At 32.9% G+C, this 25,319-nt stretch overlaps 5 protein-coding genes across 5 annotated transcripts; 2 read left to right on the top strand and 3 right to left on the bottom strand.

Annotated features, from left to right (window-relative positions):
- Positions 1-860: 860 nt before the first annotated feature.
- LOC142542909 (glycosyl hydrolase 5 family protein-like) lies at positions 861-3,233 on the top strand. The gene is made up of 3 exons (XM_075649810.1): positions 861-1,455; positions 1,915-2,506; positions 2,726-3,233. Exons 1-3 carry the CDS (start codon positions 877-879, stop codon positions 3,154-3,156), a joined length of 1,602 nt encoding a protein of 533 aa, XP_075505925.1. The 5' UTR covers positions 861-876; the 3' UTR covers positions 3,157-3,233.
- A 6,067-nt stretch (positions 3,234-9,300) lies between these two features.
- On the top strand, positions 9,301-11,148 carry LOC142542908 (putative membrane-associated kinase regulator 2). The gene is made up of 2 exons (XM_075649809.1): positions 9,301-10,688; positions 10,781-11,148. Exons 1-2 carry the CDS (start codon positions 9,437-9,439, stop codon positions 10,879-10,881), a joined length of 1,353 nt encoding a protein of 450 aa, XP_075505924.1. The 5' UTR covers positions 9,301-9,436; the 3' UTR covers positions 10,882-11,148.
- Positions 11,149-16,188: 5,040 nt separating this feature from the next.
- Positions 16,189-16,853, bottom strand: LOC142541785 (late embryogenesis abundant protein At1g64065-like). Its single transcript, XM_075648248.1, has 2 exons — positions 16,793-16,853; positions 16,189-16,697 (listed from the first exon to the last, which is right to left on the bottom strand). The coding sequence occupies exons 1-2, from the start codon at positions 16,851-16,853 to the stop codon at positions 16,189-16,191; spliced, it is 570 nt and encodes a 189-aa protein (XP_075504363.1).
- A 2,908-nt stretch (positions 16,854-19,761) lies between these two features.
- LOC142541514 (late embryogenesis abundant protein At1g64065-like) lies at positions 19,762-20,616 on the bottom strand. Its single transcript, XM_075648039.1, has one exon. The coding sequence runs from the start codon at positions 20,500-20,502 to the stop codon at positions 19,837-19,839; it is 666 nt and encodes a 221-aa protein (XP_075504154.1). The 5' UTR covers positions 20,503-20,616; the 3' UTR covers positions 19,762-19,836.
- A 1,858-nt stretch (positions 20,617-22,474) lies between these two features.
- On the bottom strand, positions 22,475-23,404 carry LOC142541513 (late embryogenesis abundant protein At1g64065-like). Its single transcript, XM_075648038.1, has one exon. The coding sequence runs from the start codon at positions 23,282-23,284 to the stop codon at positions 22,682-22,684; it is 603 nt and encodes a 200-aa protein (XP_075504153.1). The 5' UTR covers positions 23,285-23,404; the 3' UTR covers positions 22,475-22,681.
- Positions 23,405-25,319: the final 1,915 nt, after the last annotated feature.

The raw sequence follows: 25,319 nt of genomic DNA, 5'->3' as shown, positions 1-25,319 counted from the left end.
TAAAATTAAAGTACCTCATAACATAAACAACAAATTTTTTTTAATGAACATTTCATTATATTAAGAAGATAAATTTTGAGATGATTGAAATGATGAAATGAAAGTAGTACTCTATCCGTCGGGAGCTGGCCTTCGTATCAAAGCGCGTTAAGCATTTTCCTCTTTTTCCAAATTAAAACTCTTATTTTGACCAAAGGCTGCTGGTTAAATGTGAGCATCCATCCATTCACGTTTGAAGTTCAGCAATTCACATGTTTCTATGGGTGTTATAACATTATATGTTACACTTATAACTAAGAGTAGGTTTATTGTCAGACGGTCTTATGGATCTTTATTTATGAGACGGATCAACCATGACTATATTTATAATAAAAAATAATACTTTCGATATAAAAAGTAATACTTTTTAATTGGTGACTCAATTAGAATAATTGTTTCACAAAATTGAGCTGTGATATCGTCTCACATGAGTTTTTGTGTTTAAATTTATACATTACTCTACAACTGTATTACATATTTGTAAAATATATAATATATGTGAGATGTTACAGATATAGCTGTTCGCCATATAATTTATGGGCTAACATGCAATAAGAGGATTATACGATGCAAGTTCAAAAGAAGAAAGAACGCCAAAAAGATATTTGATCTATGAATTTGCAAAGCTACTCGAAGTTATATGATATGATAGTCCTGAATTAATTTTGAAACAGAAGACTGATTTCAAGAAAAATATGATTTCACCTAATCTTCAATACTACCAACTTTTTTCATTTGTTAATGCACCTAACTTTCGAATCACACCCTTTGAATTCCATGTGCTATAAGTACGCAAAAATGCTACCCGGCCGATACAACACACTTCTTTGCAAAATCATGAAGTTCATAGAAGCAATTATTTTCGTGTTTCTTCTTCTGCAAACAGCGGCACTCTGCAATTCGTTCCCTCTTTCAACAAACTCCAGATGGATAGTAGATGAAGCAACAGGAAAGCGGGTGAAACTCGCCTGCGTGAATTGGGCCTCACATTTAAAACCAACTTTCGCGGAAGGGCTCGAAAAACAGCCCCTAAATTACATAGTATCACAGATAACGGCGACCGGGTTCAACTGTGTGAGATTCACCTGGCCTACATTCATGATCACAAGACCTGAATATGGTAACCTCACAGTTTCACAATCACTTGATAAACTAGGATTAAAAGACGCGAAAGCCGGGGTTGCTAAAAACAATCCACAGTTTTTGAACATGAATGTGATTGAAGTTCATAAAGCAGTGGTGGATGAACTTGGGAGGAATGATCTGATTCTGGTGGTGGATAACCATATCAGCGAGCCAAACTGGTGTTGCAATGGAGGAGATGGCAATGGATTCTTCGGGGATGCTAACTTTGATCCTAGTGAATGGTTACAGGGATTGGAGGCAGTTGCAACCATGTACAAGGGTAATCCCGCGGTGAGTTCATAAGATTATTCTGAATTTTTTAAAATATTTCCGAGAATTTAACTATGTAGTAGATCGATCAAAGATACACGGGATATAAAATCCCGAAGGTGCAATGTGCGTAATTTTATGTCTATATATTTATTTTATACTTTAGCATCTAATTCCATTTTTCTAGATAAAATTCCAAATCCTCATAGAATTCCGAATGTGCTATAAAATATCATGTGATAAGTTAGAATTTGAGTAACAACCCCTTTTTGTTTTCAAACATGCAAGTTAAATTTATGTCATATATATAAAAGGGGATTTCAACAATAAATATGTGGACGAAAAGGGTTTTCAGGAGAGATTATTTGAATTTTAAAAGGCTATATAAGGCATGCAATTTTCCCAATTGCGATACGAGCAACTTTGTCTCGAAGAGTTTTCTCAGATATTTAATTCTGAAAACGTGAATATATATTTTAGGTTGTAGCAATGAGCATAAGAAATGAGCTCCGAGGTGACAGACAAAACGAGCCGGATTGGTACAAGTACATGCAACAAGGAGCCGCCCTCATCAACAGAATAAACCCTAATCTTCTCGTAGTTATCTCTGGTCTAAACTATGACACAACCCTAGGATTTCTAAAATCGAAAAGATTTGGGACGACTATAGCCAACAAAATAGTGTTTGAAGCACATTGGTACACGGTCGGAACCTCAGATAAACAATGGGAGGCTCAAACTAACTTAGTATGCGCAAATATGCTACAAGGTGCTGAGGACAGTTACCTATTCTTGATCCGAGGAAACAATTCATTCCCTTTGTTCTTGAGTGAATGGGGTATAGATGAAACAGGTGCAAGTGAGGCAGATAACAGGTATATGAGCTGCTTCTTGGCGGCTATAGTGGAGAATGATATTGAGTGGGCATTATGGGGTATTCATGGAAGCTATATGCTTAGGGAAGGAACAGTTAATATGTATGAACCTAATGGGATTCTGGATTTTGATTGGGCTCGTCCTAAGAATCTTTCTTTCGTGAAGAGATTGCAACTTGCAAGACAGGTGAACCAAGGTATCATTCAAGTTCTTTAACCATATTCGAATTAATGTAAGTAATTCGGGTAATTGATTGGTTTAACTCATATTTGACGAGATACTATATAAAAAATTAATTAGAATAAAATAGTAACATTTAAAAGATGGTACATTAACATATGCAAATATATGTCGAATACAGTTCATGGCGAACATATGTCACGACCTCATCATCATTAAAATTTCTAATTCCCAGATTCTGATCCAAAACATCCAATGTCTTACGTAATGTTCCATCCTTTAACCGGCCAATGTGTTCAAGTCCGCGAAACCTACATTTTTTTATCCGAATGCACCACTGCAAGTCGATGGGAACACCAAGACGATGGTCCGATCAAGTTGGTGGGGAGTCCACAGTGCCTAGTGGTGGCTGAAGATGGTTCTACTGCACATGTTTCCGACGATTGCACCAGGAATAGCAGCAAGTGGAAGATCGCTTCGAGGCCCAGGCTTCATCTAGCTGCCCAAAATGGCCAAGGGAGTTATTTGTGCTTAGAAAACAATGCTGCTGATGCCACAATTGTCACTAAGAAATGCCTTTGTCTAGGAGACGACCTAGCTGATACTCCAACTTGTGATAAAAATCCTCAAGTTCAATGGTTTAAGCTTGTCCCCATTAACGTGTAAACTGTAATGCGAATCAAGAAAATGGAAGTTATTGAGGTGGATTAATAAAAACAAATTTTCTTTCGGTAAGATTTACATATCTGTGTGTAATTTAATTAAATACTGTGATCAAAATGATCATGTTTTTGTTTGGAAATTGAATATTTAAGTAGGTATTTATTTATTGAAATCCGTTAATTATTATTATCGGTAATCCAAATGCATGTGTAGTTATATATGTCTATGAAATGTAGGTGTATACATGCAATGACTGAGTAGTGAAAATGTAAATTCACGAAGACTTTTGATCATATACATCAAGATATCGTTAGATTAATTGAATTTGAAATAAGAACAATATTTGTTTATATTTGAAACAGTGTTTATCTCAATTCGGAATACATTTATCTTATACAAGTACCTTTATAGTAGTAGTGCATATATAGGTGTTTAATGTGCAAATAATCTCTTAATTTAGATTTTGATTTCACCTCAAGAAACTTGAAGGGGGGAAAAGTTATTAGCCAATTTTTAATAGAATGGATGGTAAAAACAATTATAGCAAATATATTTCGTTTTATGTATAATTACTGTTAGGAACGTGTTAGAATTTAAAGGGAGACTGAATAAACTCTTAAAGATTTTGCGATTAAAAGAGCTACAATATATCGTTTTGGAAATGTTCAAAAATGAATCGAGAAATTAAATCGAGTTTGGTTCTAAAACCAAGCGGAAAAAACTCAAAATAATCCATCTAAAAACTGATTAAACATTTTGAAAAGTATTTAAAAATATGCAAGTTCAAATAATAAGAACGGTTTAGTTGAAGCATTTTATCAAATATTTTTTATATAATATTATAATATTTGAAATATAAATAAAATGCTTCAACTATACCTATCAAAAAAGCAACAAAATAAGTAAATGTGATAAATAAATATGCGAAAATTTGTTTATAAATGTTCGTAGATTAATAACTCCTACGTCACACCCTTCTTCCCCTTGGAAGGATTCACTGAAGACTTTGATTTATACAACATGTTGTACAAGCCAATTTCAATTTAGGACATATCCATTGTCTAATTGAAATTCCTAGCACACTCTCGATTATAAGTCGCAATGTCACAATCAGCATAATGTTTAACGTCTTTTATACCAAAACTACAAACACGGATTTTAATGTCTTTGTGTGAAGACTATCACTCAATTAAATTTTGAAACTCGTATATCTTGTATATGTGAGTGATTGTGTGTGTGAGAAAATTAATTCATTATATTGTATATACTCCCAAATGTTTCGCTGAGCTAATATATCTATTTAGACTCTCCTTCTTGGACTTGCTCTTATTTTACATAATTTCTTCATGTAAGTTAATCATACTTTGAATCTCCTTCAAAAACTTGTATTTGATCTTCAAGATGTATATATATAACCTCCAAGATTTGTATATACATTAAACACAAGAATATGACTGTTGGAAAATGTTATGTACTGTTTCTGAAATTGCAACGATCATAATCTAGGAATCTTATAGTCACATTTCTATTTCTTTGGCGCTCCCTTCTTTCAGCAGCCTCGTGAATCTTCTCTTCATTCCCTTCAACCAACTTATTTTCTTTAATCATCCTTACATTTCCCATTAGAATCTCATGGAAAATGTTTTAAAACAAAATCTGTATCACCTAAAATTCAAAGTCTAAAAATTTTACAACTACTAATAAATGAAACACGAAGTAAATGATACTTGCGCACAGTGATGGAGCCAAGAAAATTGGGTCATGCGAGCTATGATTTTAAACTTTCAAATTTTTAGTGTCTTAAATTGAACCATCCAGACTAGTATCAAATTAATTCAAAATTTTCTATAATTAATATATATATATATATATATATATATAAATTATAGAAAATAATAAAAAAATGACCTTAGTAAGAATTGAACCTATAACCTAAACCCCAAGAAAAAATGACTCTATCTGCTGAACTACATGTAACTGAAGCATTTACAATGGCATAAAGGCTGTTAAATGCAGATTATGGCCATTAATAGGGAGTCTAACAGTCAGATTTTGGCCTATAAATAACACCCTCAAGTTTCTGAATTGGTGTTACACAAATCTTGAGATTATTACTTAAATTTTCGAGCTAAGAGAGTGCCTTGTTCGAGCTGTAAAATCCAGTAGCGAGAGCAACCATATTTCCAGTAGACTTCAACCGAAACTCTAGCAAATTACTGTAAGTGGGCTTATGTATAAATATCTTGAAATCGGTTTGATAATTCATGTTTTAAGTATTTCTGATCTCTGATTTTTGAAGCACTGAAACTTAGTGAACTAATGGTAGGAATATATATTATGAACATTACTGATTACCGATTACTGGCCTCACCCCTTAGAGGAGAGAACATATAAGGGACTGATATCAGTTTAGCCATGAAATTCACGAACGTGCTCAGTGCTTACTTGTTAAATTTCTGATTACTGAATACTGATTACTGATTTCTGTTATGAAAATAAGAATTTCTGTATATTATTCATATTATTGTTTCTTTATGAAAATGATTTCGAAAACTGGGAGTTATTTCCGCCCCCGCTTACTGAGTGACAACCATATCACTCATCCACCAAATCCATCTCAGATAAGAGCGAGGAAGAATTGTTAGAAGAAGAAGAAGAACATCATCAGTTATGGGACTGGTGAAGAAGACTGTTATTTTTCTCAGTTCTGATTTATGTAATTAGATTCCGCTGCAACTGTTAAGACAGTATTATGTTCGGTTTTACATTTCCGCTGTAAAATATTTGAGTTTGTATCAGACATTGAGTTATTCAGTATTATGAATAAAAGATTGGTTTCTAAATTTTGTACTTCTGAGGCTTGTTGTTTTTGAATGTAAATTTGAGAGCAACGCGGGTGTCAACCAACCCCCGTCTTGGGGCGTGACAAGAATCTCATGGAAAATGTTTTAAAACAAAATCTGTATCTCCTAAAATTCAAAGTCTAAAAAAATTTACAAATACTAATAAATGAAACACCGAAGTAAATGATACTTGCGCACAGTGACGGAGCCAAGAAAATTGGGTCATGCGAGCTATGATTTTAAACTATCAAATTTTTAGTGTCTTATATTGAACCATCCAGACTAGTATCAAATTAATTCAAAATTGTCATGTTTGATTTTCATCCAATGACAAAGATTATTTTTTTTTTTATCTTTTTTCGTAAGAAACTACTAAATCTATCAAATATTGCTTATTTTGAACCGATACGCTCATGCATGACATAAGGGAAACAACAAACTTTTTTCCTCTCATTCTAAAATATTGAATGTCGTTTTACTTTATATTTCCTTTTTCTTTTTGTTTAGATTTATTTTTATGTGTGTATATAGTTTTATTCACTACATAAGCTAGAAAGGGGAGTATCATCATCAAATAAACAATATACGATTGGGTTAGTGACTTTTGGCCAAAAATGACCTAAGTGAAAAAAACCTAAGTTATTGGATTAAAATCAAACATTAACAAATTACATGACTAAAATCTAAAATATGTCAACTTACAAGACTAAAAATACAGTTTCATCTGTCTTTAAGATTTCATGAATGTTGATGTAATAATAAAATTAACAAATGTCGAATTATTTTCTTTAATAAACTAAATGAATTGAGGTAATTTTAATTCAATTCCAACTATGAACTACCTTATTGGACGTGTAACCTAGCTAATATAATAAAAATTGGATTGGATACCCACCGATCCAAACATGTTACCTTTAGTATACGTAATTCGATGTGAAGTTAAATTATTAATGAGCATCATTTTTTTGCTTTATTTCAATCGTACAGTTATTTGAGTTGCGAGGTTTACAGAATTTATTGATTCCTAGCTAGCTAATAAAAGCTTTGTCCTCCCCCATTCATCATATTCGTTCATTATTAAATTTGTAATTAATCAATATGGTGGTAGCTACCAACTCCCTTCTCGTACATTGCATGACCAACTGGGCTGAGATTGGCCACGTACCTGTAGTTAAGGAAGGTCGAGTTATCATTCAAATTACTATTTTTTTTATAAAAATATATATATAGATATATGGCTTTTAAGCATTGAGTTTTATAGGATCAGACTACTATTTTTTTTATAAAAATATATATATATATATATATAGATATAGATATATGGCTTTTAAGCATTGAGTTTTATAGGATCAGACACTTTGTTGTTTTTTTTTTATATCAAAAGTTATAGGTGGTGTTAATGTTACAATTCAAATCTTTCAAACCGGATAGCAATTCAAACATCAAAATTCGATCATCTCTCTATACAAGAACAATTATTGCATCTCAACAAGTTCTTTAGACATTCTTTCGAGAAGATTGACGTCATTTCTCAAGAGAGAACAATCCTCACTTCGAAAGGAGTTCGAGAAAGCATAATCAAAGTCGAACTGTGCTTGTTAAGTGAAGTCTATCAAACGTGTTGACCATAAAAACGTCATACGAAAAGAGAGTTTTTTAGTCTTTCATGAAGGTAACTTTTGAAATTTAATGAATTCACTTTATATGTGAGCTTGACATATTGAATTATGATGCATTAACAATTTTTTTTAAGAAGAAGATGCATTAACGATTATCGTAATGCTACATAAGTGCTAAACTTACAGTACAGCGAGCCCCACGGCTATGTAAAAAAGAAAGCTCGTATATCTGTTATCGCTTTCACTACTTATTTCCTACTAAAGCAAAGACAAAATTGTACTCTTGTTCATTAAGGCTGTGTTTGGTATTACGAAGATGCTGGGGTCAAGCGAATTAATGAAAACTGTACAAGATTCTAAAAAAAATATCTTCCAATATTTAGGATACTTAAATCATTTTCTCAGGAAAAAAGGTTTTCAAAAAAATTTATTGATTTGTGGTAATTATGTGTGTCATTACTTCAGTTATCAAGTTAAAAAAGATTTACTTTTTATTCATTTGTTTGTTTCTTCCCACGTTAACCAAATGAGAGAGTATGAATTAAATGTCATTTACGCAAAATAATAACATCATAAGCATTGCGCCACAAGTATTATTTTTCGTACAAAAGACAAAAAAAAGAAGCAAATGTTAAAAAATTTCTTCTGGATTACATTGGCCTGGGATGTATTTTAACATGAGTTTGAACTTACATCCTCCTATATTGATAAGGTTTATATCAGTGCACTGGGATGATGACAAAACAAATGTTAATTCATAATAATTTTGTGAGATGGTTTCGCGAGTCATTTTTTGTGAGACATACACAACCTGAACCTGAACCTGAATCCGGACCCAAACTCGAATCAACAAGATAAACCCGATCAACTCGATTTTGAATTTTTTTAAATTTTTTCAAAGAAAATTAAATAAAATTCAAAAAATATATTTTAATTTAAACACATAATAATAAAATATCTCTCATATATATGATTTAAATTTGAAAGTCTAATCGTAGAAAAATAATGTATATTTACTGAATCAAATAAACACTTGTTTAAAAAATAATAAAATGTTCAAAATAAATATTAAATTATGAAAATTTATGTTATAAATATACAATAAATATTTTTTTAGACATACAGTATATAAAAATATACACAATATTTATTAATTATATTTTTAAAAAATTAAAATTAGGCAACCCAACTCGATCATTTTTTTCGGGTCAGCTATCGGGTACAACCCGATCAGGCCCGAACCCGAAAACCCCAAACTCAAACCTGATTTTTTCGGTTGAACCGTGTCGAGTTGGTGAGTCGTGTACATCCTTAAACGCGTACCTTGAATTAGTTAGTTAGATTTATTATTTATTATAATTTAGTATTTTATAATAAAAATCTGATAAAAAAATTAAATAAAATAAATTTAAAATTTTTATTTTTAAACTTAATATTGTGCAATTGGCTAGGGTCGTTTATTAGGATTAAAAATAATAATTCGAACAGATAAGTTGTCTTCGAAAACCTCTCCCCAAGCTTGGAGTCGTTTAAAATTTTAGTTGGATTTTCGAATTTTAGTTGGAAAAACTTCCCGATTCCCATTTACTATATGGTCGAACATGGACTTTACCAGACGCACCTTAGCACTTTTACTATTACCATCCCTGTCACCCGCTTGTCTGATCTGTGAGCCATCCCCATTAAAGCTCCACAGTCCAGCTTCCTTCCCATCTTAAAGTCGTTGTCTTTAAGTCTCTTTATACACCTTCAAAAGTTACTCTATTTTCCTCTCGAAAGCTATTTTCACCCTCCTCCATCACTATACTGGCTCTACCAACCATGGAAGCCTTCAGTCTACTCAAATACTGGCGTACCAGCGGTGGAAGTGGAGGCAGCGTCATCACTGCAGAAGCCACTATTGTCCATCCAAGCGCCGCCACGAAAACCATATTCACTTCTACCGCGGCCGTAAGTCCCGACTCTTCAGACGGAGAGGATGGGCCGTATTTTGACCTGGAGTTAGCCCTGCCGGAAGATGAAAGCGACACCGAAGAAGAATCGTCAGAAAAATCCGAGGAAATTTTCCAAAGATCCCCGAAGACTTCAAATGGAAACGAAATGGAAAGTGGATATGGTGGTGAAGAATTGTCAGAGAGTGAAAATGAAGATGATGATGATGATGAAGAAGAAGAAGGGGAGGTGAACATTTCTCTTAGTTCTGATCAGAATCATGACCTCACTCTTTCCCCTTCTGAAGAACTTCTTTTCAGAGGGAATTTGGTTTCGGTTGAACCGACTGGCGTTATTTTGAATGGTTCGGAAGAGAACTCCAGATTCCCTGTTTTTCTACTGAAATCAGCAACCAAGTTCCGGGTGCTTCTTCTGAAGCTCAAGAAGTCAAAATCTGTAAATGGGATTCTTGAAAATGTCGAGAATATGGAGAAATTTGAGGCTAATGGGCATGGAAAGTCCTCTCCTCGGGAAGGTCAAGTAAAGCAGAGTACACTGAGCGGTAAGTTTCTCACCGTGATGTGTAAAGCTGAGGAAGTAAGAATGCCTCTTGTTTCTTTATTTACCAGAGATAATAGCTCAAAGAGTAAGCATGGCGAAAAAAGTACGAAGAATAATCAAGAAGATTCTGATTCAACGGCGGCTCCAGAAGAGAAAAAATTGACCAAAGAAATGGTGCAAAAGTACATAAAAATGGTGAAGCCTTTGTACGTTCGCGTCTCGAAACGTTATGTGGAGAGGTTGAAGTTTTCTGGGCCGTTGAACTTTTCAGCCGGAGCTTCCAAGAGAGAAAGAGTTATTTCTCTGCCGGCGGCGAAAGGAGAGGAGATGACAAAAGCCTCGTCGTCGAGCGGCAGCGTGAATACTCACCCAAAACAAGCTTCGATAAATAACAACCTGCAAGCAGGGCTAAAAGTAGTGCGTAAGCACCTAGGCAAAAGCAGGTCAGCTTCCGCCATCGTAACGCCCCCGCATCCTAGGAATACGGCTTCCAGCCGCCATGATGACTCGTTGCTGCAAATCCATGACGGCATTCAAGGCGCCATTCTCCATTGCAAGAAATCATTCAACGCAACAAGAGGTAATTTCCAATTGATCACGTATCCCAAGCTCTCTAAACTTTTAGTTGAATTAATCAATTAATACCCTCGATATAATTAAATTACATTTCAGATGTGGAATCTTCGGCATTGTCTCGCTCAGTGAGTGATCCATCGTATGAGAAATCTGTAATTATGTCAACGGATTCTTCGTCTTCAACGTCGTCTTCATAATTTTCTGGGGAAGAAACTAAAGACAACTTAGAATCATCTTAGCTTAGATAAAACAAAAATCTTATTATTATATTGTTGTAAATTATCCGTATTATATAGAATAAATAAAGTGTAAAATGTAAATTACTGAGGTCAAAGACTCAAAGTGCTTGGAAGTAGGGAAAAAGCACGTAGGTTATGTCGTCTTTTGAGATCCTCGTTTGCCTCGATTTACGATATTCAATTGAATAGGAATGATTAATGAATTATTACGTATGCTTACTCTTTCTATAGAAACCATGTCAAAGTATTATAATATCACAAAAACTCAGTTAATACATATATTTTATTTGGATTAATTATAAAAATATATTATTTTTTTCGTAAAAATATGAGTAGAATTGATCTGTTTCACGAATAAAGATCTTTAATATTATACGTATATTTATGTGCTGATTCGATTCCATGTCTTAAATGTAAAATGGTTCGCCTAAAAAATAAAAATCAAGCAATGAAAATAGATTTTTACGCAGATCAAAATAAATTATATATTCATCAATCCAACAATACTTTTTTATTAAAAAAAATTTGAAGTTAATATTAATATTTGTAAGCAGTACCAATGCAATTAAGTCGTTGAAGATGAGACTTGAGATTTTTATTTAGACTTATTTATTAAAGTTTGAGCAGGCAGGAAGCGTGATAAATTAGTGTACGCACAATAAATCATTTCTCTTGTATGCTTCGTTGAACGCCAATTTGTCTGATTCGGACATTGTCACAATAATCTTATAAAATATACTTATTTTTTTGGATAAAGTAATATGATTTTTCAGCTTTATAGTACTGATTTGAATTTGATTAAATTTAATTTAATGAGAATCATAACTAATGACAAATTAATACTCATTGACACGTGCTTTCCTACGTTAATTATGAAGAGTGATTGAAAGTTGAAATACGAAGTTTGAATTATTATATGATTTAAATACTTAAATTGTATTGTTTACGAAGAACCGAGATAATCAATCCTTTTTTCCTCTAATTATTTTTTTATATATATATTTATGATTAGATTTACTTTTATAATTTTTTTTTTATATTCGGTCACTCTTTTTTTTTTAATAAATTAATGGCACCGATACTACCATCTCACTTGATATCGAAACTAACTTTTTTTTGACGGTAAACTTGCAATTTATTGAGTAAAATCATTCTTTACAAGTTCAACCAACTAAGAAGTAAACTCACGGTTCATCCAAACAAAAGATGAAGGGAGTGAAGAAGCAAAAAGTGCAATAATGTGGGCTATATTATTAGCCGATCTAGATTCATGGATAATCTCTGAAACCACCGATGTCTTCAAATCATTAAAGATTTCTAGAGCGCATTTCCCAACATATCCCAAGTCATCCTCCATGGTCGTGACTGCACGCACTGTCAATAAAGAATTTGTGGCTACTTGAACATCCTCAAAATTCTTCAATAAAGAAACTAACTTTTTTGGAAACCCAAATAAGTATTCCTTTTCTTTATGTTCTATTATAATATTTTTTTCGATTTGTATCAAATCATATCCTAAAACACTCCATATTCCGAAATGACAAAATATTATGTTTTCTAAATAAAACAAAAATTTATCCAACTCACCTGACGTTTTACTTAACAAAAACGCCTAATTTGGGGGAAAAAATAGAATATAAAGCGAAAGCGGTGCAAAAAAGGGTATAAATATTTTTAAATGGAAATGCAGAGACGTGGGGAAAAGGTTGAGCCGTGATTGAAAACAGTAGAAAAATTAAATAACTTTCCTGCTCTTTCCCACTTCCTTTTTCAAGTATTATATTTTTAATGTTTTAAAATATTTTAAAAAACCAAGAAACTTTTATTATAACGATAAAGTATAGTGACATGATATAAATATGATAGAAAAAAATGATAAGAGTCGTGATTGTGTAGAGACCGAGCTTTGGTTCTAATGATTTCATTTTGTTTCTCATTATAATGATTTAGGTTCGAGTCCTCCCACTCTTTAGAATATGATTTTTTTTAAAAAAAAAATAAGAATAGTGATTGTGTATGGTTTTTTCGATTCATATTCATCTCTCTTATGGTTCTGATTTGCTAACTATTATACGGTATCTGTGTTTGTATAGTTAGTTAGTATCATGTCTTTTAAGAATAAAATTTAAAAGGTATTTTGGTGATGGAAAAAGTTTATTTAAAAAAAAAATTTATAGGATCGAACGTTTATCGCTTTATCAAAAGCTATGGATGATGGTAAAAATGCAACTCACATTTTTAAAACTGTGAAATAGCTCAAACACCAAGTTTTAATTGCTCTACCAGCTGGACAATTATTGCACCCAGCAATCTTCCAACTAATAATTGTATTTCTTGCAATCAATGAAAATCGAACATAAAACATTGACTGTAATGTCCAAAAAGATAATTTTGAATTTTTTTCAAGAATGTGCTAGAGACAAGATCTTGAGAAAAATGCCATCGAACGGTAAAATGTTATGTGTGACCGAAGTTTTTCACTTTACCAAAATCTATAGATGGTGATAATGATGTAATTCAAATCTTTTAAACCGTACAACAGCTCAAAAACCACGTTTTGATTGTTCTACTCAGCAGAGAAAATTAGTGCACCAACAATCTCTATCCATATGATTGCAGTCCTTGCAATCAATGAGAATCGAATTCGTGATGTTGGCTCTGATCCCAACTAATAATTGTACTTCTGACCATCAATGAGAATTGAACACATGACATTGACTGCAATGCCCAAAAAGATGAGTAATTTCAAAAAGGATACTGCAAAGAAGCCGTTCAATCACTGATATATTTAAAATGATTATATGGTATCTTACCAACTTTCAAATGACAGAAATATGTCTTAATATATGGTTTGTCAGCTTTTTAAAAGCAAGGTGCTGTCACAAAAGCACAAGGAATATTAATGAGCTTTTAATGATAAACATTGAAATTGTAAAAGACATGTCCATTTTGTCAGATAAACAATGCAGATGATTGTTGAAAAGCAAATTCAACCGTTGAAGTTTTTCAACTATATATGTGTAGACTTTAAAGAGAATAGATCACCGAAAAACTACCCAACTGTTTGATTATTTTCTCAAATCTCATATTTCTAAGAGTTTCTAGAACACTTAAAGCTTTCATATTTTAAATTGCTCAAAACACACGCCTTAGACACTATATCATATCTTCAAGGATCAATATGTGCTACATTATAAACTCAAACCGTCAAGCTAACTGCTAAATGCATCAAAATATATTTTGTCTTGTACCCTTCATTTCTTTTCAACTAAAGGATGACACTTGAATCAATAGAGATCTAAAAAAATTCTACTCCACACAATTTGTGATTTTGAGTTTCATACATTTGATACATGAAAATTTATGCACATATTCTCAAAAATTGCATGCTTATGTACTATTTAATTTATTAATCACTTGATATAATTAAAATTATAATACAAACTAAAAACATTGTTTTACACTTACTTTCGTATTAAACTGGTTTAATTAAGCTACTATGCGTGACCCTGGATGTGCTGCTGTTTAAAACTGGAAACATATAGTAGCTTGCTATCGTCGTTCTTTCATCGAAAGATGAGCAATCAGCTCATGCATGCGTTTGTTGTGCTTTATATGTCCAACCAAATCTTTCATTCGCATTTATGTCAATCACGATCCATGTTTCGTGCATCTACTTTATTTTCTTTTCTCTTACGTGACCTTCATTTCGTAACAGGAAAAGGAAATATCTCTTTTTGGATTTCATTCACATTTCCTGTGTGCTGTCGTTACATTTCCATAACTAACTTAGGGCAAAAATTTGTGTGACACGGTCTTACAGGTCATATTCTGTGAGATGAATCTCTTGTTTTGGTCATCCATGAAAAAACATTACTTTTTATGCTAAGATTATTACTTTCTATCGTGAATATCAGTAGGGTGACCAAAAAAAAAATTACTTTTTATGCTAAGATTATTACTTTCTATCGTGAATATCGATAGAGTTGACCGTTTTACATATAAAGATTCGTGAGATCGTCTCACAAGAGACCTACTCATTAATTCATTGTCAATGTAATTAAGATATGATTAATTGCAAGTACATGTGAGGCAACTGTCCAATTATTTGAACTAACATGACTAATATTTGTGCTCAACTTGTTGGTTTGATATTAAATGTCTAATTAATTAATGAATTGATTCATTGAGTTCGTCATTAAGACACCTTCTTCTACAACTTATATTTAAGCCATCATTTGTCCTAACTAACCATAATTCGAATCTTCGTACGTTAACATTAATTTAAATAATCGGTTAGTAGAAATTGGGTGAAGCCGTTGCCTGTATATATTTGTTATGTGCCACGATGTTTTTCTGTTACTTATTTTTTTAATTGTTTGATAATTCATTTTTTGAAGAAAATAAATATATGTTTATTTGATAAATAATATACTGCTGATTTAAATTAAAATTGACTTTCTGTTTTAGAAATATGGTAAAAAAAATAGTTTCATTGCTTGCTTTTTTTAAAAATTTGAATCGTGTTATATCTAGTGTTTGGGCCGTAGCTAGCTTCTTGAATCGCTAACGACCCAACCGACAAATTTAGAGTCCAGTAGTCTATTATCCCAACAACCCCTCCCCCGAAAAATTGAATTTTGTTGGTAAATGACATATCGTTATATTGGGATAAAAAAAATGTCAAATATTGGAAAAAATTTGAAGGAAAATACTAAAAATCAAGAAAAGAATCAATTTATTTAAAATTCGAATGAAAACCAAGTGACTGTATAATATATTAACGAGAAATTTAGAGTCCGATTCCAGCAAGTGTTACTAGTCCAGACGCAGGTTTCGAGATTGTCCTGAGCCTGAAATCACGAATAAGACCGTTAGAAGAGGGCCAGGAGGGTGTACCGACGTAGACCCTCCGACGCTCAAGTCAGAGACTGAAGATATAAGAGGGAATAGCTAAGGGTGCTGCTGAAAAATAATATATCGAATGAATCAGTTATACATCCGATCCTGGTATTTATAGAAGAATACCTGTGCCAATGCTCGGCCTGTCTTTCATTTGAGCTAGGATGAACCAGAGGTAGTGGGCTCATCCATGAGGTATCAATACTAGTTAATCAAACCTTGGCAACACCACTATTTAGATAGTTTTGACATGATGCTAATGCATTCTCTATATTTCAAGATTTCCCAAACGTCAGGAAAGACAATCACAAAACGAACATTCAAAGGGAACATAGTCAAGAAATAACACTTAGTTTAGTTGCACTAAAATTTAACTCGAGTCTTGCAGTTGCGATTTTGAATCGCCTCGCTACTTAAATTCCAATTCATAGTACAATTCATTTGAACGAATATACGTTTCTTGAAAACATCTGTAACCTTCACCTTTCCTCTGATTCCAATAAAAGTACTAACAGGCAAAATCCCCGCACCAAGATCGCTCCGAAACTGTGGCACTTCCAATATTTTGTCGACCAAGATGTCGATTGTGACGCTTGTTCGAACACTTTTTTTGGCCTCAACACGGCCTGCTGGACTCACAAACTCACCGATGATATAAGTATCGTAGTACACACTTGTTGTAGCGTTGCTAAACTTGAATGATGCATAGTTGGGATTCTCCACTGAAATATCAGCTTTAACTGTCAAGTTCATGATTGGGGGTGAACTCGTATTTCCGAGTAGATTTAGACCTTGAACCTTCATGGAGTTCATCTTCAAAATGGGCTCTTTAATTCGAAAGACGGTGAACATAAGGATTAACACGATCATCCCTAGGATCAAGAAAATAAGCAGCCACAACATATGATGCATTTCCAATTGGGCCGGGACTTGTGTTCCACAGGGGAGGGGTTGATTTCTTCTATGCCAATCTGGTCGGTTTCTGCGGCTAACGGCTTCTTCTCTTGCTCTTTCATATACTCAGCCATGGCTGATTGTTATGCAATGTTTTTTGGCCATATAAACTATATCTTATATATTTTATTAGTGTATGAGTTTACCAAATATGTAAGTCAAATTTAATTTAATAATTTTTTTTTCTTTGAGCACAACATTTCTATCCCTGTTTACACGTCTTTGAATTTGGACTTCAGACTTTGTTAAGTGTAAAATCAAGAGGAAGAACGTAAATAATAAGTAAAGGGGGGAGATCACAAAGTCAACAGACGAAGCGATACGTAGAAACGTGAATTGGGTTATGTGGATTGGGTTTTATGTCGATAAGAGTTTAGCAGATTATAAAAACCAATCAATTTGGCCCAAATAGTCCACATATTTATCCCAAAAAATTGTGATATACATGTCTCGGGTCTGAGACCCTCTCTCCCATCATCTAAAGAAACATGTTAATAACTTGCATTAGTCCGGGGTTTATCCAATATCTACTGAAATATAAAAGAAACATGTTAATAACTTGCATTAGTCCGGGGTTTATCCAATATCTACTGAAATATAAAAGTAGTTGTGGATTTTCACATCATAAAGAACACGTAAATAATGTAAATCATAAATTCATAATATCTACAATGAATACGTAAAAATTTCAAATTTAAATGACAAGGTTTGGGGCCCAACCGGTCACAGGACCTGCCCTACTCGATATTGGGCTTTGGGCAGATTTGAGGTAACAGGCCTTCATTGTCCAATGAATATAACTTTGTACGGATCTCCGTAGCAGTTCGGATGGGTTATAATATTATTACGTAATCCATTCCGAAAATAATATCAATAATAAATTAATAATATTATTAGTATTAATAATAAGATAATAATAATTTTTTAAATAAATTAATAACATTAATATTATTATCTCTGATAATAATACATAATAATAAGTTTTAGTTTGAAAAAATTTCAAATCCGCTCTCGTGTTGTCTCATTAATATTTTTGAAACGAAGATCGAGATAAGTATGGGGGCGGAGATGTAATTCAGAGACGAGGACGATGATAAAGCTGACAAACTCACCCCTTTCTCGTACCATTGTCAATCCCTAGTTGGATGCCAGTATTTTTTTGGGGACAAGGTACGCCAATATACCAATAATTTTAGCAGCTAAAAGATAATATCAAATATTCAATTATTGTGATTAATTTAATAGTCAGTAGTTATAAATGTTTCTAGTGGACTTTGTATTTAAATTAATAACACTAGTATTTTTCTAAAGATAGTTAATAGTTTTAATTATAGTTTCTTAGAAGGACTTGTATTTTATTTATTTAACACAAATACATTTCTAAAGATAATTAGTAGTAATAAATGCATCTAATTAGTATGCCAGTACGTGGTTTATCTTTTTGATTTAACTTACATATTTTTATATATTTTTTAATCCAAAATTTTCCATCACCATATTTTAGTAAAATTTCGAACTCAGAACATATATAGAGTACATTGAATAAAATCTCTGTGAGTTGCATATAATGGCTTGGAGAATCATCCTTCTTGAGCTAATTTTTGGGGTTGAGTTAGGTTCAAGTCACATTCTTAACATGATATCAGAGCTCAGGTTACATCATTAGGTATTAGACTACCCATAATTGGGACACTCGTTCTGCACATAGTTGGGAGATTTGTAAACTTTACACTCTTATTCATTACTGGGCGTGAAGTGAATATGTTAGTTGTCTCAAATCGGTTGGATAAAATCCTTGGGAATTACATAGATGAGCTTTGACAATCATCTTCCATCTTGAGCTAGCTTTTGAGATTGAATATGTTCAAGTCTCAATCTTAATAAGGACGAATATACGAAGATTGCAATAAAGATCAAACCCTGATTTAAAACTAATATTTGAAAATATGACTTGCGCTTCTTTATCATATTTTGGATTTTTAATATTTAATTGTATACAAAAATTTCAATATTTTATGTAAATTATTACGTATCCACCATTACTTTGATGCACGGCACGTATATTAAGTCCAAACTGTGAGTAGTTATGGTCACCAACTTTTGGAAATTACATTTTAAAAACTTAGGAGTATCTAAGTTCGAATTAAATCCTCTTATTTTAGCATATAAGTTTACTAATATTTCCGTCTTATTTCTTAGTCTTATTATTTTATATTTATTCGCAATAATTTATGTTACTTAAATCTTAAAATTGGACCACTTATGAGTTGTAATTATAAGGCTATAGTACTCGAATTAAATGGGAAAGTAACATTCTAGCGACATTCGTCCCAACGAGCAAAATATCAAGAAATCCATACCCCATGTTCTAGGATTTGTATATATGCTGTGGCTGAAAACATAGCATATAGTGATGTTCACTTTTTACACAAGATGATCAGCTGTTCATCTCGTTTCATCTGACATTTTTCTCGTTTCATCTGACATTTTTTTCAAATTTATCTGACACTGTGTGAGGTTCATTAGATGATCAACTGATAATCTCATGTAAAAAGTACACAAAACTTGATGTTGTGTTTTCAACCACAACAATCCAAATATCATATTCTAGGTGATCATAGGAACAGTTGTGTCAGTCATCAACTTAAATTATATATAGGAGGAAAAATGCATATGTAAAATGATTTAAAGTGTATTTCTCATTACTTGTAAATCATATTAAACATACTATTAATTTGTACTGCAATCTCTTTAATTTGCAAAGGTAAACTTGAATGTGCGTGGATACAATAGAGAAAAGCTATTTGATTTATATCTATCAAACTAAAATCGAATGCAAAGATATCCAAAGAATTTCGATTCCAATTCATAGGAAAATTTGGTTGAGTTCGAATATATATATATATATATATATACGATCTATATTCCACTTCTCTCGAAAAAAATAAAAATAAAATTTTACGTTATTATAGGAAAACAGAATTTCAAGCGACTGTAATATGTATTTGGAATCGGAAAATGAATATTTATTATACAGTAATGGAGAAGATAGATAATTTACTGGCACAACAAATCTTGCACAGCTTGGCTCGTCAAATTCAAATCCATGCTACAACTCATAACTGCAGTGCGATGTCGATTCATGATCTTCATAACCTGAATTTCACCTCGCAGCTCCGTAAAACCCATCAATTTCAACAAGCCCAAATCGAAGTCTTTACTAAAATTAGCATTATTATCAGCAAAATCTCCCTTGATCACATCCATTATCACGTTTATCCCTTCATGCTTCCTACTTCCGATTCGTCCCCCGTGAATACTAGCCACGCCAATATTCATGTTCCCGTAAAGAACAGTCATGTTTCCGGCACCGAACTTAAAGGGACCAAAATTTTTGTTCTGGACACGGATTTCAGCGACGGCCGTCATGTTCAGTGACGCTACTACCTGAGACGAACTGTAGTTAAGATTCTTTATCGTGACAGATGATAGCCGAATAGACGGAGTTGTGATCCGTAGCATGGCGAGGCCGAAAACTAGGAAAGCGATGCTTAGTAAAACGATTGCGAAGAGAATGTAAACGAAGCATTTGTTGCTACTTTCTTTGTGTTGGGGCGGTGGAATGTAGGGTTTACTGGTCTCTGGTTCTGTTTCGTCGCTTTTGGGGTATTTTTTGGATGTTCGTTGGGATTTTAGAATGCTTTCTTCTCCTTCCTCCGCCATATTTATCTTCTTGCTATGGTTTCTCTTAGGTTAGATGAAGAAAACGAAATGTATTGCTGGAGGAGATTACTATATATGAGAGGTTTTGCAATTTATAGCTCTAATTAGTGATTGGTACTTGGAAGACTTTCCGTATTATGTTTGATAAAGACCAAGACCAGCCAGTGAGAACCTCCAATTAGAATCAAAATATCCCGTTAGAGGACAAATAGAACAAAGCCTTGAGTACATACATTAGCGCCAAATTTTCTAAGGCGGAGGATGAATCCAATCAATCCAAATGTAGAAATTCTATGATCTACGGCGATAATTTTTCATCTACTTCGGCACCATTTGGTGCGACGTTGAATTTTTACGATAATTTAAATTAAAAAAAAAAAAACTAAATTCTTTTATCATTTTGTGTCACGAATCAAACGATATATATAAAGTGACGTACCCATGCAAGTGCGGTAGTGTTTAATTGCTTTTGCAAAAATATTCACGCTAAAGCAATAAGCATAAACGTCAGTTACCTATATATTTACCATATGGAGCTTAAAGTAATAGAATATTTGCTCAAACAATTCATATAAAAGTATATATTTATGAAGCCCACGACAACACATAGGCCCGGTAAACCCATGTCCAAATGTAGGCCCAGGACCACACATATTTTGGCCCAGAAAACCGAGGTTTAAATGGAAGCTCAATTGGAACCTAACTCTGCTAATCATTACTCTATTCATTACAGGAATGAACAAACAATATCTGATAATAATGAAAATGAGTGTGAAAATAGTTATTTTAAGACATAAATTGATTTAAATATAAATATATTTTTTTATTTTAATCATCTATAAGTATTTAGCGTTGCATCTGCTGTATTTCTGTTTAAGAGTATTGAAAATATTACCATGTTTTATAATTACTTTTATAGCATGTGGAAAAGTATACTGTAGGATCGAGCTCCTGTAACTTTACAAAAAAGTATAGTTTATGGTAACAGTACAAGTCAAATTTTTTAAACCGTACAACAACACATGGGTCACGTTTGGATTGTTCTACCAATCAAGGACAACTTTTGCACTCCAACAATCTTTCTCTTAATACTTTGCACTCCTTGCAATAAATGAGAATCGAACTCTCATTGAATTTTTTTTCTAAACTTAAATTTCTAATTTGCGAGGTAAATTAGAATCATTTTCGATGTAGATCATTTATTACTCACTTTGTTAAGGGGTTAGCTTTTCTTTATCATGAGTATTGGTTTTGTAAATTTATAAGTTTTTATAGTGAATTTTTTGTCATGAGGTAACACACAAGTGTATACACTTGTGCATGATTTATTATATCTTATTTTATTCATGAAAGTTTATATGTGTGATAAATTAGATAATTCCGATGCATGTTGTGTTAACATGTTACAACACTGCACACAATCTCCATCTATTTAGTATTTTTATGTCAAACTACTCTCTTTCAATTTATATATAGTATACACTGTATATAAAAATCTTGAAGTGGCATGTTATAATGTCTATGATAATGACACATTTCGAAAATGGAACTGATATTTAATTTAGAAAATGAAGGTTCCATCAAAAAACACGGGGCTTAGATTAATTTTGCATCATTATCGGTGTGGAATACTCTATGGGGCGGTGCAGGGAACCAAATAATCAACTGGACAAAAACTTGTGTGAGACGGTCTCACGGATCGTATTTTGTGAGACATATATCTTATTTGGGTCATTCATGAAAAAATATTACTTTGTATGCTAAGAGTGTTACTTTTTATTGTGAATATCGGTAGGATTAACCCGTCTTACATATAAAAATTCGTGAGACCGTCTCACAAGAGAGCTACTCAATCAACAATATAATTGTGTGCCATCTGTTTTAATTTTCTTATACATGGTTGAATTTCCCGTTCCGTTTGTTTGCTAACGACAGCGGAATGGGAAATAATATATATAATTTTAGGTTCGCAAGTAAAGACTTATTTATAATATAAAGAATAATGTAATAATCATCATATCATGGTACAAAATTCTCCCAACCTCGAAACGTGCAGTGTTAGGAGAAGACAAAACATGAAAATGGGACAAGTACTATAGTACAAAACAAAATACATGAAAAATAAAATCACAGAATGAAATAATTAAGATACATAAATATACATGGAAGGCCGATTGTCTCACTTGCATGCCAAATCTTGAACCGAATTGGTGGGCAAGTTGATAGTCATAGTGCATAACATATCAGCCGATTTCTTCCTTTTTATAATTCTCAATATTTCCACTTTACCTCTTAAATTCGCCGCAATAGTCACGGCCAAGTTACCATTGGAATCACCAGTAGGTGAAGCTAAATCCCCGACCACCAAAATCCTTTTAGTAGAGCGTGCTCCGGCACGTGCCTCGGGGATCGCGAGCTGTCCGAGGACGACGCCGTTCCCCGACTTGATAGTAGCCAAACTACTATCAAATTTGTACCGTCCATAGTTCGTGTTCTTAACCGTAACTCGAGCAGAAAGGCTAACAATATTGCCATTCCCTATATTCGCAATCGTGACTTGTTCCAATCGGACCTTAGGCGTTTTGAAGCGTAGGAAAACAACGCTGAACACGACGATTACGATCGTCTGAAGCACAGCAAAAGCAGCAATATAAGCCAAGCATTTCATTCTTTTCTTCTTCTTCATGGCTTGTTCGGACCGGTAATTCGTGGCTGATTCTTCGTCGCTTCGTGGCACTGTCGCCGCGGCCAACGGGTATACTTGTTGCTTGGGATCCGCCATATTTTCTGTCTTGCTTTTCTTCTCTGTCCGATTGAAGTAAATTGGACGTTACAGGAGTAATGTATGTGCGGAAATGAAATTATGAAGTTGTATACAATATGTGGCTCTCTTTCAAATTATATATAGTATGGTACAAACTAAGGCTGGTTCTTGGAAAAATTAGAGTTTGATTTGAAATTTACAAAAAAGATTGAATTTTTTGTGAAATTAACGCGTGGATTTTTTTTGGGTTTTTAGACTTCTAGAAGGCAATGACACTAGTTTCATATATGCTGTGTGAAAATAAAGGTACGATACTTAACGCGACATTTCTTTTAAAATTTTTACTTTTATTAGAAGCTTTTAATTTCTTTATTCACTTTTATGTATATGGATTTTTGATTGTTTTGTTATTTAATTAAAAATATGTTTTATGAGAATTTTTGTGAATGCTTTATTTGATAAATAAATAAAAATTAAACCTTTTATTTGATATGAGTATATATATATATATAAATATATATATAGTTTTTATTTAATTAAAAATATGTTTTATGAGAATTTTTGTGAATGCTTTATTTGATAAATAAATAAAAATTATACCCTTTTATTTGATATGTGTGTGTATATATATATATATGTGTGTGTGGGGGGACCCGGACGCTAATCATCTTTGGGATTTAATTATCAATTAAGATAAACATGGTCTAAAAATTTTTCTTTTTAAAAATGTAAGTGCGGAACGTAATGGAATTTAACTAATATACATCTCAGTATAAAAGTACAATAATGTACAACAATTATTCAAACTAGTCTAAGGTTCAACTACTAAATTTCAAATATTAAACCAAGTCTACAATAAGTCCGGAATCACCACTCTAACTCATCTTCTCTCATCATCTTCTTGATCCCGATCCTGTCCCACCTGTTGTCATGCACACATATAAACAAGACAACAACCGGATACTCCGGTGAGAATAAATCCCAGTATAAAACATGTATACATGCATGTCATGGTGTTTAATACAAATCATAACACATAATCAGTAATTATGACACATCAGTGAATACAGATAAAACAATCTGACTCTTACTCTTTAACTTGACTCGTATCTAAGTCTAGGGATCCCGGTGTGAATAAGATGTAACAGGTCTCCCACCTACTCTCCCAATCGGGGTGGCGTTACATCTTATTCCTAAACTTCGGTCTGGTCTGTATCGAAATCTACAATCGGAGTGAATCTGATCCGAAGCATCGATATCACCGAACGTTTAGAAAATTGGCATATCTACCAATGACCTTCCTATCTTAGTACATATATATAAATCAATATAAAGTACAAACAGAACAAGTATGTGATTTTGTTGGGAAACTCAAATTGAATCTCATTTGAGTTGTGTCTTCCCTAAACAAAACATGAATTATACATTTGTCTTCCCGGTCTGACGAAGACGAAGTCTTGTATTCCAATCTGTCCATACCCAGTCTGGCAATGACAATCGCATAAATACAATATCAGTATATAATTCGATTCAAAACCTGTTCTGATCAATACTCAAATCAGTATATAATCTGATTCATATCTGAACAAGGTACAATCTAATTCATATCAACGATATCATCGAAATCATTACTGAATCTGATCACTCTAAATCAACTGATGTTTCGACGGCATAACAATACAGTTTCGATATCCCCGTCAATCTCAACATCACAGATATAATATCAGAATTCATAATCAGTATCAGTACAATTCATAATCTCAATATCTGTACACTTAAGATCAGTAACAACACAACTCTGATATCACATCCCAATCAATATCTTTCGAAAATCATAACAATTGTGTAAACAGTCTATTCTTTAATCTGACTTCAATTATACAATGTCTACTGTAGCAGAAACATCATATCTGATTCATATTCAATTCTGACAATATCATAATTTCAATTCATGTCTAAACGTAACAAAACTTACGTCCAGTTGTAGCCTGCGTTGATAGGAACTCGGTGCTGAAGTCGGATTTAAAATCAGACGGACGGATTTCCAAACTCT

This window comes from Primulina tabacum, chromosome 4, assembly GCF_025594145.1.
Source record: "Primulina tabacum isolate GXHZ01 chromosome 4, ASM2559414v2, whole genome shotgun sequence".
Taxonomy (NCBI): Eukaryota; Viridiplantae; Streptophyta; class Magnoliopsida; order Lamiales; family Gesneriaceae; genus Primulina; species Primulina tabacum.
Note: the sequence above shows the minus strand (reverse complement) of the source record. Positions and strands in the feature narration are given on the sequence as shown.